The 15,225-nt window shown below is 42.8% G+C and overlaps 1 protein-coding gene across 2 annotated transcripts in view; it reads left to right on the top strand.

Moving 5' to 3' along the window:
• Nfkb1 (nuclear factor kappa B subunit 1) overlaps window positions 1-15,225 on the top strand; it is a 115,232-nt gene that overhangs the window by 23,984 nt on the left and 76,023 nt on the right. For both annotated transcript variants that reach the window (XM_026784082.1, XM_005357324.3), the window contains exons 2-5: window positions 3,433-3,503; window positions 4,653-4,692; window positions 10,352-10,430; window positions 14,332-14,369. In XM_026784082.1, coding sequence (XP_026639883.1) covers window positions 4,660-4,692; window positions 10,352-10,430; window positions 14,332-14,369 — 150 coding nt within the window. In that variant the 5' untranslated portion in view covers window positions 3,433-3,503; window positions 4,653-4,659. The remainder of the gene's footprint in view (window positions 1-3,432; window positions 3,504-4,652; window positions 4,693-10,351; window positions 10,431-14,331; window positions 14,370-15,225) is intronic.

Below are 15,225 nucleotides of genomic sequence, written 5' to 3'. Positions count from 1 at the left end.
CACTGGTACAGTCTGCTGTCAGAAAGGGGGACACGATCTCACCACTGGTACAGTCTGATGTCAGAAAGGGGGACACGATCTCACCACTGGTACAGTCTGCTGTCAGAAAGGGGGACACAATCTCACCACTGGTACAGTCTGATGTCAGAAAGGGGGACACAATCTCACCACTGGTACAGTCTGCTGTCAGAAAGGGGGGCACAACCATTTGAACACCAGCTCTTTCCTAGTGTACCTTTTCTGAAGAGGGGTCAGAAGTGATGAGGAATTTTGACACATTCATACTGCATATCTTATTTAACAGTGTCAGACATTTTAAATTTTAAATTCAAGAAAGTCTTTCTCTATTACAATATATCTCTAATATATATTAAAGTTCCATGTCTCTGTACTTATCTCTCCAAATTATTGTAGCAATTCCATAATACTTAGAATTGTAGATTAATAATATAAACAACTATTTCAAAGCACATCACAAATTCCTCAAAATGGATTTACAGAAACTGGAATTACCTCCTCTGAATGTTTTATGTGATATGCATTGTAGACAGCCAGAGCCCTTACGTCATGCTTTCCTCAACAATTTTTCTATGGAAAAGACATTTCAATATACTTTATAATTTTGTTTTTAACAACGTATTATCCCCGTAGAATACAATACAGAAATGTTGTGAAAAGTCTCTTTTCTCTGTAACTTTACCCTTATTGGTAAACAAAAAAAAGGGAGGGGGCATTAAACTTAACCTACTTGGTACCTACTATGGCTAATACAATTTTGAACCACCCCACTAACCGCTTCCCAAGTTGGTATCCATACTATGCAAATTGTGATTCGTTTTGGTTTGGAAAATTAGAGGGCTTTTTCCTCCAATGAAATGTAACAGAATAGAAAGAGTTATGCTGCTGCTGCTGCTGTTGTTGTTGTTGTTGTTTACCATGAGTTAGATCTCAAGCTACCAATATCTCTGATCCTAGATGCTATGCATTTACTGAGGGGTGCTCCCAACCCCTTCCTTGAGGGCTCACCCGCTCCCACCCCCATGACTTTAGAGTTTCTCCACTCTGGCCCCATGTGAGGCTTAGTGACTATGGAGATGGCCACGGGAATGCAGCAGTCTGCTCAGCTCAGCGCTCCCAGACTGTGTCACACTCGGGGCTTGGCTGGTCTCGTTACAGTATGCTTCGTGTGAAAACCACAACTCCCTGGATATTTCCTGAGACCTTTGCCATGTTTTCTGTGTCTCCTTATACGAGGTGAAGATCTTCCTAAAGCCTCACGGTTGGGGGAGATGGGTGCAGAAATGAGACGCGGGCTTGTCTCCCTCTGTCTCTCAAGGTCCTTCCTCAAAAGCACAGGAGCGAGCAAAAGGAACGTGGGGGAAGGCTGGGGAAGCAGGGGTACAGAAGGGACTTTCCCACCGCTTTTCTAATCCTCAGCTCCAAAGGCCTGACAATATTTCAACATTTTAGATATAAAACTTGCTTTTGCAATCAATGCAAATATTGCCCAGTGATTCATCCTTTCCAAATGACTCTCGGTTTCTTTTGACATTTTATTTTAAAAGTATGAATTAGCATTGACATCACCCTAGAGTTGCTATTATCTCTCAATGCTTCAGTAATTGCCAAGGCTTTATAAATCAAGACTCTAAACCATCCAAGTGTTCTTGGGCTTCCAGGGTGGTTTATAGAATTGCGTCTTTAGGCACACATAGTCTAGAAGTCTCAGGAGAGGGATGTCACTGAAGGCAAGCTGGCGGCTTGTGGAGTGTGTAGTGGCGGGATCTTCATCAGGACTTTGTCTGCACTGTGGACCAGGAGGATACCCTTCTGTCTGCCAAGTCAAGTGAAGTTGTCTTCCAAGTTGGAGTGAGACCTGCTTTAAGTCCCCATACTCAAAGGTCTACAAAACCATCCAAGTTTTAAAAAATAATCTTTATATTTTTTAAGATTATAGTAAAATTACAACAACCCCTCTTCACTTTCCTCAGAGTTCTTCCATGTACCTCCCTTGGTCTCTTTCAAAAATTCATGACCTCTTTCTTTTTTTAAAAAAAATATTTATTTATTTATTGTGTATACAATATTCTGTCTGTGTGTATGCCTGCAGGCCAGAAGAGGGCACAAGACCCCATTACAGATGGTTATGAGCCACTATGTGGTTGCTGGGAATTGAACTCAGGACCTTTGGAAGAGCAGACAGTGCTCTTAACCTCTGAGCCATCTCTCCAGCCCCCATGACCTCTTTCTTAATTGTTGTTAAATATATATATTTTCTCCTAATTCCATAAATACCTCTGCTCCATCTGTATAATGGTTCTTAGATGTATGTTTTCATTGGTATTGAATAACCAGTCAGCGTGCACTTTCCTGGGCAAGCCTATGTCTCCTGCCCTTGGCATTCTGCCTGTAGTTCTTACTCTAGGGCTGAGGCCTCCTAAGTGACCTCACTTTCATGTTAGCTTGTCTATTGGTGTCATCCTTGTTCAGATATATACATAATCAGTGCCATAAAGGTACTGGATGGGCTTTGACAGTTTATTAAGGCAGTAGTGTCACCTCCACCATGGATTGTTAGGAAAGAACACCCAGGTTGATGGAAAGCCTGGGGTTAGAAGGATGATGTAAAACTCTGGGCGTTTAGAGTCAGTGGTATGAGTCCTGTATTGTATTCAGAGTGACTTGTTCTTACTAGTGTTCCAGTAATTAGACCATGTACTGTATTTGTAATGCAGATATCCTCTTACAAAAGCACATGTAGAATGGTATGTCGTAGATATATGCTCACACACATATAAAGTCCAGGTTTACCAACACGTTCTATCCTGGAGGCTGTGTTCTACAAATGGGTTCTCATTAGCTAAATTATTCAGTGCTCAGTGTTTTACCCTTTCAAAAGTCCATCCCATCCAAAATGCAAAAACAGAGGCCACGGTGAATTTATTTAGTATCCAAAGCGGCAGAACCCTGGTATTTTGAATGACTTAATGTCCCTTTGTTTTAACTACTTACTTGAATAGATATATATTTAGTTGCAGCTAATTGGATTTTATTTTTTAAGACAGAGTCCTGAGCCGGGTGGTGGTGGTGCACGCCTTTAATCCCAGGAGGCAGTGGCAGGTGGATCTCCATGAGTTTGAGGCCATTCGATCTACAAGAGCTAGTTCCAGGCCAGGCTCCAAAGCTATCGAGAAACCCTGTCTCAAAACACACACACACACACACACAATTAAAAAAAATAAAAACAAAAACTCTACCATAGAAAGATCTACTTGCCTCTGCCTCCCAAATGCTGAGACTAAAGGCATGTGCCACTATACCTAACAATTGTTTTCTTTTTAAATATGTACATATTTATGTATGCATAAATATATTTAAATTATGTGCTTGTGTGTGTGCCTGCATAATTTTATGTGTACTATATGTGTGCAGGTACCTTCAGAGGTCAGAAGAGGGTGTCAGATTCCTTGTAACTGGAGGTGGACGGTCGTGAGCTTCCCCATGTAAGTACCAAGCACTCTTAACTGTTGAGCCATCTCTCCAGCTCGCATTTGAATGTTCTCATGCGTTGGTTTCTTACTTTAAGCAGATACCCCTTGCAAACCTGTGTGGACTCGTTGCACAGGACTCACAGCCACTACTCTGCTTCCAGTGGCAGCTGGCATTGCCCCGCGGGCCCCTGGGAGTGCTCAGGAGGCTTCCGTGCCTCCCGTTAGTCACTGGGTTCTGTAACACAGGAGCATTTCACTGGAAACGAAGCCTTGTACTTTTGGGGACATAGTGAGGTGTTTTCCTTGGTGTAAGGCCTAGACTTCCCTCTGAGATCCGGCAGTCTGTTGGGTTTCAGAAGGACTTGGCGACTCCTTTCACATATCAGCAGGGGTCCATGCTACAGGGTGGGCATAGCCGCTCCGTTCCATGTTGTCACGGGTCCAGAGTCCGTCCATTCATGTGGTACACGTGGGGTTCATCCTGCATGAAATGTGAATTCCAGGTGCAGCCACGTGGTTCTCCATGCTTATCGTGGCCCCTGGCTGACTGGAGTGTGCTGGGCCTGTGCATATTCATAGCTTGCCAGAATTCAGAAAATTTGGGATTTATAGGTTTCACGCTGTCCCTGGTATTTTTTATTGTTCTCTTTAGGGTTTCCTTGCACCTTGACAAAGGCAGAGTGACTTTCGCAGGTCCTCACAGGAGGGCAGAGGGTGGAGCATTCTATGGCTTTCCTCTCCAGTGTTATGCAAAATAGTTTCAGTGCCTCCTGGGCTCCTCAACCAAGTCTAGCCAATTCAAAGACCATTTCAGAGTTCATGAGAAAACAATACACATAAGGGATCAGACTGTAAGAAGTAGAAATGGCCACAAGACTCCATCTGTGGGTGATTTTTTTACACAGAAATAAGGCCAGCTGTGTCAAGGTAAGAACATCAGCTTAGCGAGGGGGTTGGGTCCTGCAAACTCCCCGCTGTGAGAGTTAGATGCCAGGAAGGGGCTGCATTGCACCATGCCCTCCTTATGAGGTCTTTTGGACACATTTGTGTCTGTCATCTCTGCAGTAATTCAGCCTATACCTGAATATATGCCAAGGTTGTGGGACTTTTAAGGTCCATTCCAGTATTACAGTTTTGACTTCTTTTGTTTTATTGTGACAGCTTCAACATGGCGGACGACGACCCATATGGAACCGGGCAGGTAAGTCATCATTTCGCTAACGACTCTGTGCAAGTGTGCTTGTGTTCCAGATACACAGAGGCAGCACTAACGACTCAGTGGAAGGCAGACTCTGAATTAGTAAACTTTACTTGATTTTTTTTTCCAGTTTTTCTGCTCTTCCAGGGTAGGAGAGGGTAGTTTCATATATATTTTTGTATAAAATTGCATGTACACTGTGTATACAATGTACATTATATACAATGGCCAGGAGATAGCCACTGAGCCAGCTGTGCTGGCATCTGTCTGATTCCAGTATTCAATATGATGACCCTGTAAATAATCTTTTTTAAAAAAAAAAATAGCCAGTGAGTGAGATTTTTTTGGGTTGCTATTAACATTGCTACAAACCTGGTGACTTGAAACAATCGGAATACATCTTTTTAGAGGTCTGGAGGCAAGAACTCAAAATTGGGGGCTGGCAGGGCAGTTCCTGCCCCATACAGCTTCTGTGGGTGCTTAGAGATCCTTGGCACCCCTCGGCTTATAGCATCACCATCACACCAACTGTAGAGTCTGTTGTTGCTGACTTTCCTCCACTCTTTGGATTGAGGGCCCATCTCCTTCTAGTGTGAATTCACCTAGCTTATATAAAGGCAAAGGCTGCATTTCCAAATAAGGTCCCATGTAGCAGGAGCACTTAGGAATTTAAAATGCATTTTTTTCAAAGGTGCTGTAGTTAGACTCATCGCAGTCTGTGAGAAGGCATGCGCTCTGAGAGCGTCACACTGTCTTCGTGCCATCACTGGGCTCATCATCAGTGTTAGCAGTTAGGACACAGGCCAGCTCTAGGGTATCTGCATCCCCTTGTCCCCCCTTGCTTTCTCATGTGAAAAGCTCTAAACCCATAGAAATGAACAGTGTGGTGAATCCATCTTGGTTATTGGTATTCCGTTTCTTTCTCTTCCCTCCATATAGAGAGCATAGAAATGAGCCTTGGAAGCAGTTTCTAGACACTGATGTGTTTGCAGTGGCAATAGTAAATGTGGACTCTAATGATCTTTTAAATTATTTAAAGCTGGTGTCTGCTTGTTTTTTAGACTGTTCATTGAGACTTTATTATGTACAGACATTAGCATCCTAGAGATGGAGAGACCAGTGGTATATGGACTGACTTCAGGAGCTGCCTTCTAATTGGAGGAACAGAACCACACTTTGCATAGTCAGTGGATGCTGCCCTGGTTCCCTGAGGCACAGAAGCATTAAGTGGGATCTCCTTTTGCTTCTTTGGAGAAAGTGCAGATTAAGGATCATTTTCCAAAGGAAGTCTAAGCTGAGTTTTAAAAGCTACAACCAATACAGGGAGCCTACTTAGAAGAGAACCCTGGCACAACATTTGATATTACTTCACATTTAAATTTTGGTGGTAAACTTCTGAGACTACCGTTTCCCAAATTTATGAGTGCAAAGAATCAGCCAAAAATAAAACTGAAAGTGAAATATTTCTCGGGGATCTGGTGTTTCTACAATCAAACAGCCCTAGAGTAGTTGTGAGAACAAGATGGGCATCCCGTTCTCTCCAGGCCAGGTAGAGTGAGCTTGTATTAGGTTTCATGTCACCGTTCCCTCCTGATTCTGTTGTGAAAATGGCGACACTGGATAGCTCTAGAACGTTTTCCCTTTTGCAGCATAGACGACTCCTGGTGGCTCCTGTCATCAGCACCCTTTGTTTTACCTTTCACTTTTAATTGCTGCTTCTAACGAAGCCCAGATCTCACCAGCACGAGGGCTGCTTCTGCTTGGTTTCAAACCATGCTTTCCTGTCTATGCACAGGAAATCTTATCAACCAGAGATGGTCTTTTATGCCACAAAATAGTAAAACCTGCTGAGGACAGTCATTTTGAAAGTTTCTTATGTGGGCAGTTTTGAGCTGATGAGCAGCAGGGGTGGGCACATTCTAGCATTTCAACCGGGTACGGGGAGAGGTCCTTGAAGGTTTTTTGTTTGTTTTCCTGTCTTGAGCTTTAAGATGGTAGTTTCTAAAGTTTGCCTTCTTCAGGGAAGTGTCCCCAGTGTCTGAGCATACACTGGAGTTGGTTCTCCACCCTTCACCAAATAAGCTCCGTGGGCTGCATGCAGTACAGCATGTCTTACTGGGAATTTTCCCTCAGTTCAGGCATTGCGGACACCTGCAGGACCATAGCACAGGAGTTCCTTTTGAGGTCATCCTTTTTCCTCAGAGATGGTGGATACCCTACGTGGCCTGAAACTTAATTTTGCAGGACGTAGTTTCCCATTCTGTATTTCTTTACTGGCAGTCAAGGACGTGGAAGAGCTTTGCTAAGCATTGAAGAGTAGCCCATGTTTGCTCCTCCATTGAAAATTTGCGTCCCTCAAAACCGAATTTGAAGTGATTTTCATTAAAATGTCACATTTTAGGAACCAGTGAGATTTTTCAGAGAATAAAGTATTTACTGACAACCTGAGTTTGACATCCCCCAAACACACACAGAAATGAATGTAACAAAAAAAAAGGTTAAGCATTATTTTCTTACTCCTGATTTAAATAGATATACTAGGATCTGAGGTACCCAACTGTAGTAATATGAGTGGTGGGCTGTGTCCCGCCACCCAGTTAGCTTTACCCGAGATAATTACACAGACACTGTATTCTTTTAAATACTGCTTGGCTCTTTAGCTTTAGCCCTTTTCTCGGCTAACTCTCGCTCCTGGACTAACCCATTTCCAATCATGTGTGTCGCACCCCAAGGTGCGCTTACCAGGAAGATTCTAGCCTACGTCCATCCTGGGTCGGAGCTTCATTGCGTGTGCCTCAGAGAGCAGAGCTCTCGCCTCTGCCCGCAGGAGTGGAGCATCGTCTCTCTCTGAGGCGTCTGCCCCGAGAGGAGAGCTGTCGAGTCTCTGAGCTCACTTCCTCTTCCTCCCCGAGTTCTGTTCTGTTTACTCCTTCCATCTACGTTCTAACCTATCAGGGCAAGCAGCTTCTTTATTTAATCAACCAATGACCTTCCTCCATCACTTCCCCTTTTTCTGTTTAAACAAAAAAAGGAAGGCTTTAACTTTAACATAGCAAAATTACATATAACAAAACAGTTATTAAGCAAGAATTACCGTTACAATATTTATATCTACCTTATCTTTTACCATAAAAATGGAAAACTATAACTAACCATTCTTCAAGTTTATCAAAGACTCCAGAAGAATATAATATTACCTAAGTAAACAAGAAATCCAAAACTCTAGAAATGACAGAGACATTTTGCTGCCTGGACAGTCACCCAAAGTTCCTCTGTACTGTTGGGGCATCTATCTTCGGCCTACAGGCCCATAGTTTCCAGCAGACATTTCCATGAAGCAGGACATTTCAAAGTCAGTTCAGTCACTATCTGTTGTGTCCTGCAGAATGTCTCACAGATTCTTTCATGAATCAGGAACCCCGAAAGATCTTCTCACCTATAGGCAAGTTCAGTAGTCCTCTCTCTGTGGGTTCTCTGTGTCCAGTTTATGCAATAGTCCAGGCAAAAACAGTTTCTTGCCCAAATGGCTATCAAACTCCATAAGGATCCTCTTCGATGCCCATCTTCTTCTTGAAGTAGATTGGTGCTACCAGGAGCAGAGTGTCTCATTGTCATGAAAAGTCCTAAGTTATTAAAACATTTAAAATGCCATATTCTATAATCTTTGAAAGATATGAAGAATGCCTATCTAAGATATATCTATGCACATCTAGAAAATCTTAACTAACATGACCACAAGCTTGACTATTATGATTATCTATTAACAGGCTTACATTTTAAGTGAACTACATAATCACAATATCTTAATCAAATAGCAGAAATATGCATATACATATAACAAAATTGACCTTAAAACTCTATCAATAAAGCAAAATCCACACCAATACAAATTATTCATATCTATATCACCCAACTATATCCAGATTTACTAATAAGGATAAAAATACTTCCAGCTTGCCAGCTGACCAGAGAAGGTGAAGTAAATACATTTGCTTTGTGTGTGGTGCACAAGCATTTCCCAAGTGACTTTTGAGAGTGAGAAAGACCATAAGCTCATGAATAAACATGTGAATTTCTAATGACGTGACTGGGGAAATGCCTTTTGGAACAATGGTTAGTAGTGACCTAACAAGATAGAGCTTAATACTATCAAAACATATTGTATGTCCACTCTTTCAGTTGTGTTAGTTGTGTGTTCTTCCTGTAACAAGTTACTGTAATCTTACAATTTGAAACAACGGAAATACCTTCTCCTGTAGCGTAGAATAAGAATTTCACAGGCAAGGAACTAACAGGTCTACATTCCCAGCAACTGCTGTTTCTTTCCCTCCGAGCTCCTAAGGCTGCCTGTGTTCCCTGGATGAGTTCTCCCAGCGCTCCAGACTCTTGCCTCTACAGTCACGCATCCCTTTGATCTCCAACTCTCCTAGGTAGCAAACCTGGATGTTCCAGGATAACCCTGTTGTTTAATAGTTTTACATCATTGTCACATGCAGTCTATCTTTTGCCATATGAAACATAGGTCCTGGGAAGTGGATTAGTTCTGGGGGTAGCAGGTAGGTAGATGTCTTGGAGCCATTGTTCAGTGCACCACCCTCTACTGAATTCCAGGGAGTCTGTGTTGTAGCGGAAGAGCAGAGGTGGGGGAGGGGAGCGTGCACTCTCCCATCCTTTGCTCAGCCGCACCGTCAGTTTTGTAAGTTATGTAGCTGCTGTCTGTGACTCTTTCAGGCCTTGAAATTCTGTAGCTCAAGAAAGAATATATTTTTCATCAAAACAGAAGCACAGATCTAAGATTATATGCATGTGTGTATGTGTCTGCCTGTATGCACCCACATGTTCCTGTGAGTGTACATGTGTGTTCTCATGTGTGTGGAGACTGAAGGTCAATGCTGGCTGTCTTTCCCAATCACTTCCCATCTTGTGTGTGGATTCAGCTCATGGATTCCGCTAGATATCTCAGCCAGCAAACCCGATCCTCTTGTCCACATCTTCCCAGAAGTGGTGATGTAGACAAACTGCCATACCCAGCTATTCACATAGGAACTGGGGCTCTGACCTCTCTTCCTAATTCTTGTACAGGAAGCACTTTATCCCCTGGGTCCTCTCCACCCTCTGGGGTTAGACTCTTATCCCTAAGAGGGTGCAAGATTCAGATTACTCGTTCAACAAATACTGCTGAAGTACCCACCATGCCTGGAGCTCACTTGGCTCTGAAGATGCACTAGCTAGAAGGATCCATGAGGTCCCTGACTTCGGAGACCCCAGAGCTCTTACTCTTCTTGAATTCCTTTTTTATATACTTAAGTTCTGCATGCAGCAGCCTAACCGGGTCTCAGAAAGCCACTTTTTTTTTTTTGTTTTGTTTTGTTTTGGTTTGGTTTGGTTTTTCGAGACAGGGTTTCTCTGTGGTTTTGGAGCCTGTCCTGGAACTAGCTTTTGTAGACCAGGCTGGTCTCGAACTCACAGAGATCCGCCTGCCTCTGCCTCCCGAGTGCTGGGATTAAAGGCGTGCGCCACCACCGCCCGGCAGAAAGCCACTTTAGAATCCTGATCTTAGGAATCCCGTTTTTAGGCTTTCGTTTCTAGTTTTCATTCTTGTAATTAGTTCTTCCTGTAAATTAGAAGAGGAATTAAAATCTTTGTATTTTCTTCTTTACAGATGTTTCATTTGAATCCTCCATTGCCTCATCCAATATTTAATACAGAATTATATGCACCAGAAATGCCCCTGTCAACGGGTAAGACAAGTGGCATCCTTCTCCTGTTGTTTTGCTTTTCCCTTAAAAATAATATTTGGGGTCAGGAATCAAAGAGATGTGGACCAACCCAAACTCAGTACATATGAAAATACCATAAGGAAGCCTGTCACGCTGTGGGTGCTGGGGACCAAACCCAGTTCCTCGGGAAGAGCCACAAATGCTCTTAACCACTGAACCGTCTCCCCAGCCACAATGCTCTCTTCAAATCCAGTGATGTTCATAGGAAGGAAGTGGTGATTTGTGTCTTCAAACCAGCCTTTCGGTATGCTTTCTGGAAATGCATTTCACAAAAGCGTTTCAGCGCACTCACACATTCTCTTCGCAGGTGTGGTTCTGGCATAGGCCAGATACTCCAGAGCACTCTTTCTCCACTTTTGACTCCCCGTTTGTGTCCTCTTTGCTTTGCTGCGGCTACCACAGAACCAGTCTCAGCCCCTCAGTCTGTGTCCAGGGAACAGCTGTTGTGGTCAGCCAGGATGCCAGGCACTGGGGAAATAATCCGAAAGTCACCTTTATACCCCAACATGACTGTCAGTTAATGGACCCACACGTTGTTTAATGTCCTATGCGCAATTGCGCATGCTCTTCATTTAGACTCCTTGCTGATTGGCTGTGTAACCTTGGTGTGATGGCTCTTCTTCCTGCTTTGTTTCCGCCCTCACATCACATGTCGGAGTTAACCTGTCTCCCAAAGCAGCGTGTTTGTCAGTGGAGATTGTGTTTAAAAGAGCTGAGATCACTGAAACAGACAGCAGGTGCTTTGTATAGTCTGGATTTCCATGTCTTCTATGGAGACCATATGTCCTTTTTTTTTTTTTTTATCGTTCTCCTTTAAGACACCATGGTTGTGTCAGCACTTGCCTCTCACTGTCCAAATCAGAAAGTTTCTCCTTTTCCCTCTCCAGACACATGGGAGGAAAAAGAGCTCATATGCCCAACCTTCCTAACCCTCTCCAGCAGAAGTTACAACACAGAGGCCTGTCTGTCTTTACTCCACAAAACCTATTTCCTAAGCCACCGTCCTTTATGTGAGATGGTGAGCTAGCTGTCCAGTGTGCCCTCTGGGTCATTTCCTGTGAACAGTGAATGCAGCAGAGGCTTCTGGGTTTCCTGTGAATGTCTAGGCTCGGAGATCTGAAGTGTTTGCTTTAGTATGGCTGTTTTATTGAAAATGTTAAGGACGTGGTTTTGTTCTCAGGAAAAACACACATTTCTATAAAATGCCTCGTGAATTCTAAACAGTAACCTGAGGCAGATGATTTTTCAAATGTGTTTTCCTTTTCCTTAGGTTTATGGGCTCAGAAGTAAAACTGTTAAAAGAATCACTTCAGTAAATGTTCCTATCATGTTGTGGGAACCCTTTTCCATAGTGCTAGACAAACCTTTATAATTGTCTCTAAAAACGCATTCTTTCTGCTGTCACCAGCTCCTCTGTTTCCACTGGCATTTCCCCTTTCTGTCTCAGTGTGCTGTCCAGGTTCTGTAGTCCAAGAGGGATTCTAAAGGAGTAGGAAGCTTATCTAAGTCAATATGCGATTGTATTTTCATGTGTATTTTTTTCAATCTTCTCAAATTCTTAAAATCTCAAACAGTCTTTCCAACTGTGTGGGAAACTCTGGAGCAAGGGACAGCTGTTAGTTCTGTGTCTTTTTCTGTGATTTAAACTTTCTCTGTAAAACAGGAGATCATTTTCCTGGCCCAGAAATGTAACCAATAAAAAGTTAGCCTTAACACAAACACAAACATAACACAAACATTTATGTAGCCAATCTAACATTCTACTTGACTTAACTTGAATGTGCTCTTAGGGTAAGAACGGTACACTCCACATGGACTTCCACATATGTAAGGCAAGTCCTAGAAACAATGGAAGGAAGGGCTTGACGCCCATTATGAGGGTGCTCCCTACACCTCCATACTTCTCAGCATCCTATCCACATAGGGCTTTCTTCATGGTCTAGCTTCTTGGTAGGCTCTTTCAGATGTCTAGAGGAAATGTATATTTTTTAATGTTGTTATACAAGCTATATGTCATTTATAGCATGAAATCTTTCTAATCAGTTTTATTTCATTAGAGAAAGTTAAATTCTAGCCATTTTCTTTTTGATAGTTAAAATTACAGTTACTTTTCTAAAAGTTTAAAATGTCAAGGAATGTATCTCATCAGACAGAAAAATATAATTTGCTATTTTACTGTATTGGCCAGCGATACCCATTTGCCTTTCTTGTTTTCTTCAGATGTGGTCCTGCCTGCCTTCCTTGTGCGGCTTTAGTCTCGTGTCATCTGATCCATCATACTATTGAGAAGATAGTATATATTATCTTTGAAGTTACAGGTTATTTAAGATTACAACTTCAAGTTTTATCTCTTCCCCAATATATTTATGCAAAATATGCCATAAGCTTCAGCTGAGAGTGTGAGTTCTCAAATGAGCACAGAAGCATTCTTCTAGAATATCTTTAGCCTCCAAAGTCTTCATTTTCATTCAGGCACATACAAAAATATTCAGTTTATTTGCAGGTTGCACAGCTATGGGTTCTCATTCTGTGACATAAAAGCCAGCTGAGGTCCTGAGGGAATTTCTCATCATAGCATTTATATTTATATAGAAGATGTGGTTTTTCTTTGACATTTCAAGTCATATATCACTGGGATAGGGATTAAGCCTTTAGTCTTTTTCATAGTAATTGCATGAATTTATCTTTAATGACATTACTTTTGGTATTTTACTGTATGCCTAGGCTGTTTTATAACAGTCCATATGAGAGCACAGTGGTCAGGTTTTTTATATCAGTATCGAAAGGTATGGATAAGATGCCAGGCATCATGGTGCATGTTTTTAATCCTGGCACTTGGCAGGAAGATCTCTGTGAGCTTGGGGCTAGCTTGGTCTACATAACGAGCTTCAGGCCTGTCAAGGCTACATGGTGAGACTCTGTCTCAAACAAAACAAACAAACAAACAAAAAGTCATGGATAAGAAAGAAAAGTTCTCCGGGTTTCACAGAGGCCCAGAGTAAGCCAGTTAAGCAATGGAGACAGCACCTCAGTTCAGGTTAGGGAACGAACGGAAAGTCGGTAGCAGTGTTAGGAAAGGCCGGTGACCCAGAACCACCCTGGACTCCTCCTGTAGGTTGCTGTTTCCAGCTCTTCGCTTCACACTGAGCAGGCACTTTGAGGAAGGAGGGTCGTCATCCACTGATGAAAGGCAGCTGGAAATGCCGTAATGCTCAGAGGGGTGGTGTACTTGATGCGTTAGTGTTCTAGCACGCGATGCGTTAGTGTTCTAGCACGCGATGCGTCACACGATGCATTAGTGTTCTAGCACACGATGCGTTAGTGTTCTAGCACACGATGCGTTAGTGTTCTAGCACACGATGTTAGTGTTCTAGCACGCGTGCCGACAGATGAGGCTAGAGCTGCTGCGACTGAAATTTGCCAGCCGTCCAGCTGCGTACCGTCACCACCCCCTCACCAAAAAGCCATATTTATTGTTTTTCACTTAAACTGTTAAAAAAAAAACTGAACCTGAATTCTGGAGCAATTGTCAACAGTTTACAGTGTTCATTGCTCTTCCTGAGGACCCAAGCTTGGCTCCCAGCACCACATGGCAGCTAACAGTCATCTGTAACTCCAGCTCCAGGGCATCAGACATTCTTCTGGCTTCCTTGAGCACCAAGCAAAACACTCAGATACAAAAAATAAAGCAAATAAATACCTTTAAAGATGAGAATATATTTAATATTTCAAATGTAGGATCTCACTGATAAAAATGATTTGAAACATAATTTCAGCTTTTGACTTGCTTTGTATTTCATACCAGGTTCTAGAAGTCTCACAGTTTCTTTTGGTTTTCCCTTGTTGTGTTTGTTTTTAACAGATGGCCCATACCTTCAAATATTAGAGCAACCAAAACAGGTAAGAATAAGGGGTAGGCTGTTTGATAATGTTAGGTCTCTACAGCTAATATTAAGGCTCGGGCATTGAATAACAGTTGCTAATCTGGTAACAGAGGTGGTTTATCTGGATGAGCAACAGACGGCCATGTTATAGCATAACTTCCTGTGTCTACTTCACATTTTTCTTACACAATCTCCAAAAGGCCTTGAAACTCCAGTTAATCATGGGTCTTGGTAGTCTGTATCTCTTTCACCTGGCTTATCAGTAACTTCCATGGAAAGCACCGGTGGTTTTCATTCCTAAGGAAACAACTCTCACTGGTCACGTCTCCTCTTCACTTTGTGTGTGGAATGTGTAACCCAAGGCACGGAAAGCACTAGTGGGAGACGATTAGAATGGACTACGGAGTCCCCACCACACATCCCATTGACTTTGGAGCAAGGAGAGGACTGCGTGCGTGCGTGCGTGCGTGCGTGCGTGTGTGTGTGTGTGTGTGTGGTGTGTGTGTGTGTATGCGGTGTGAGTGGTATGTGTGTATATGTGGTGTGTGTGTGTGTGGTATGTGTGTGTATGTGGTGTGTGTGGTATGTGTGTGTGTGTGGTATGTGGTGTGTGTGTATGTGTGTGTGTGTATACGCGTGCACGTGTATGTGCACAAGCATGTCTATGGAGATGAAAACTTTTGGGAGTTGGTGCCCTCCTACTATGTAGGTTCTGGAGATCAAACTCACACAAAGCTTGGTGGCAAGCACCTTACCCACTGAGCAATCTTGCCAACCCCAGAACCTTACTTTTCTGAGCATAGCCCAATGATAAGACTTTTAATGTGCGTTTTGTTATCATGAACCCCAAAGGGATTGGTATTTATGATTTG

Source organism: Microtus ochrogaster, chromosome 21, assembly GCF_000317375.1.
Source record: "Microtus ochrogaster isolate Prairie Vole_2 chromosome 21, MicOch1.0, whole genome shotgun sequence".
In the NCBI taxonomy this organism is placed as follows: Eukaryota; Metazoa; Chordata; class Mammalia; order Rodentia; family Cricetidae; genus Microtus; species Microtus ochrogaster.
This window is presented reverse-complemented; position numbering and strand designations above follow the sequence as displayed.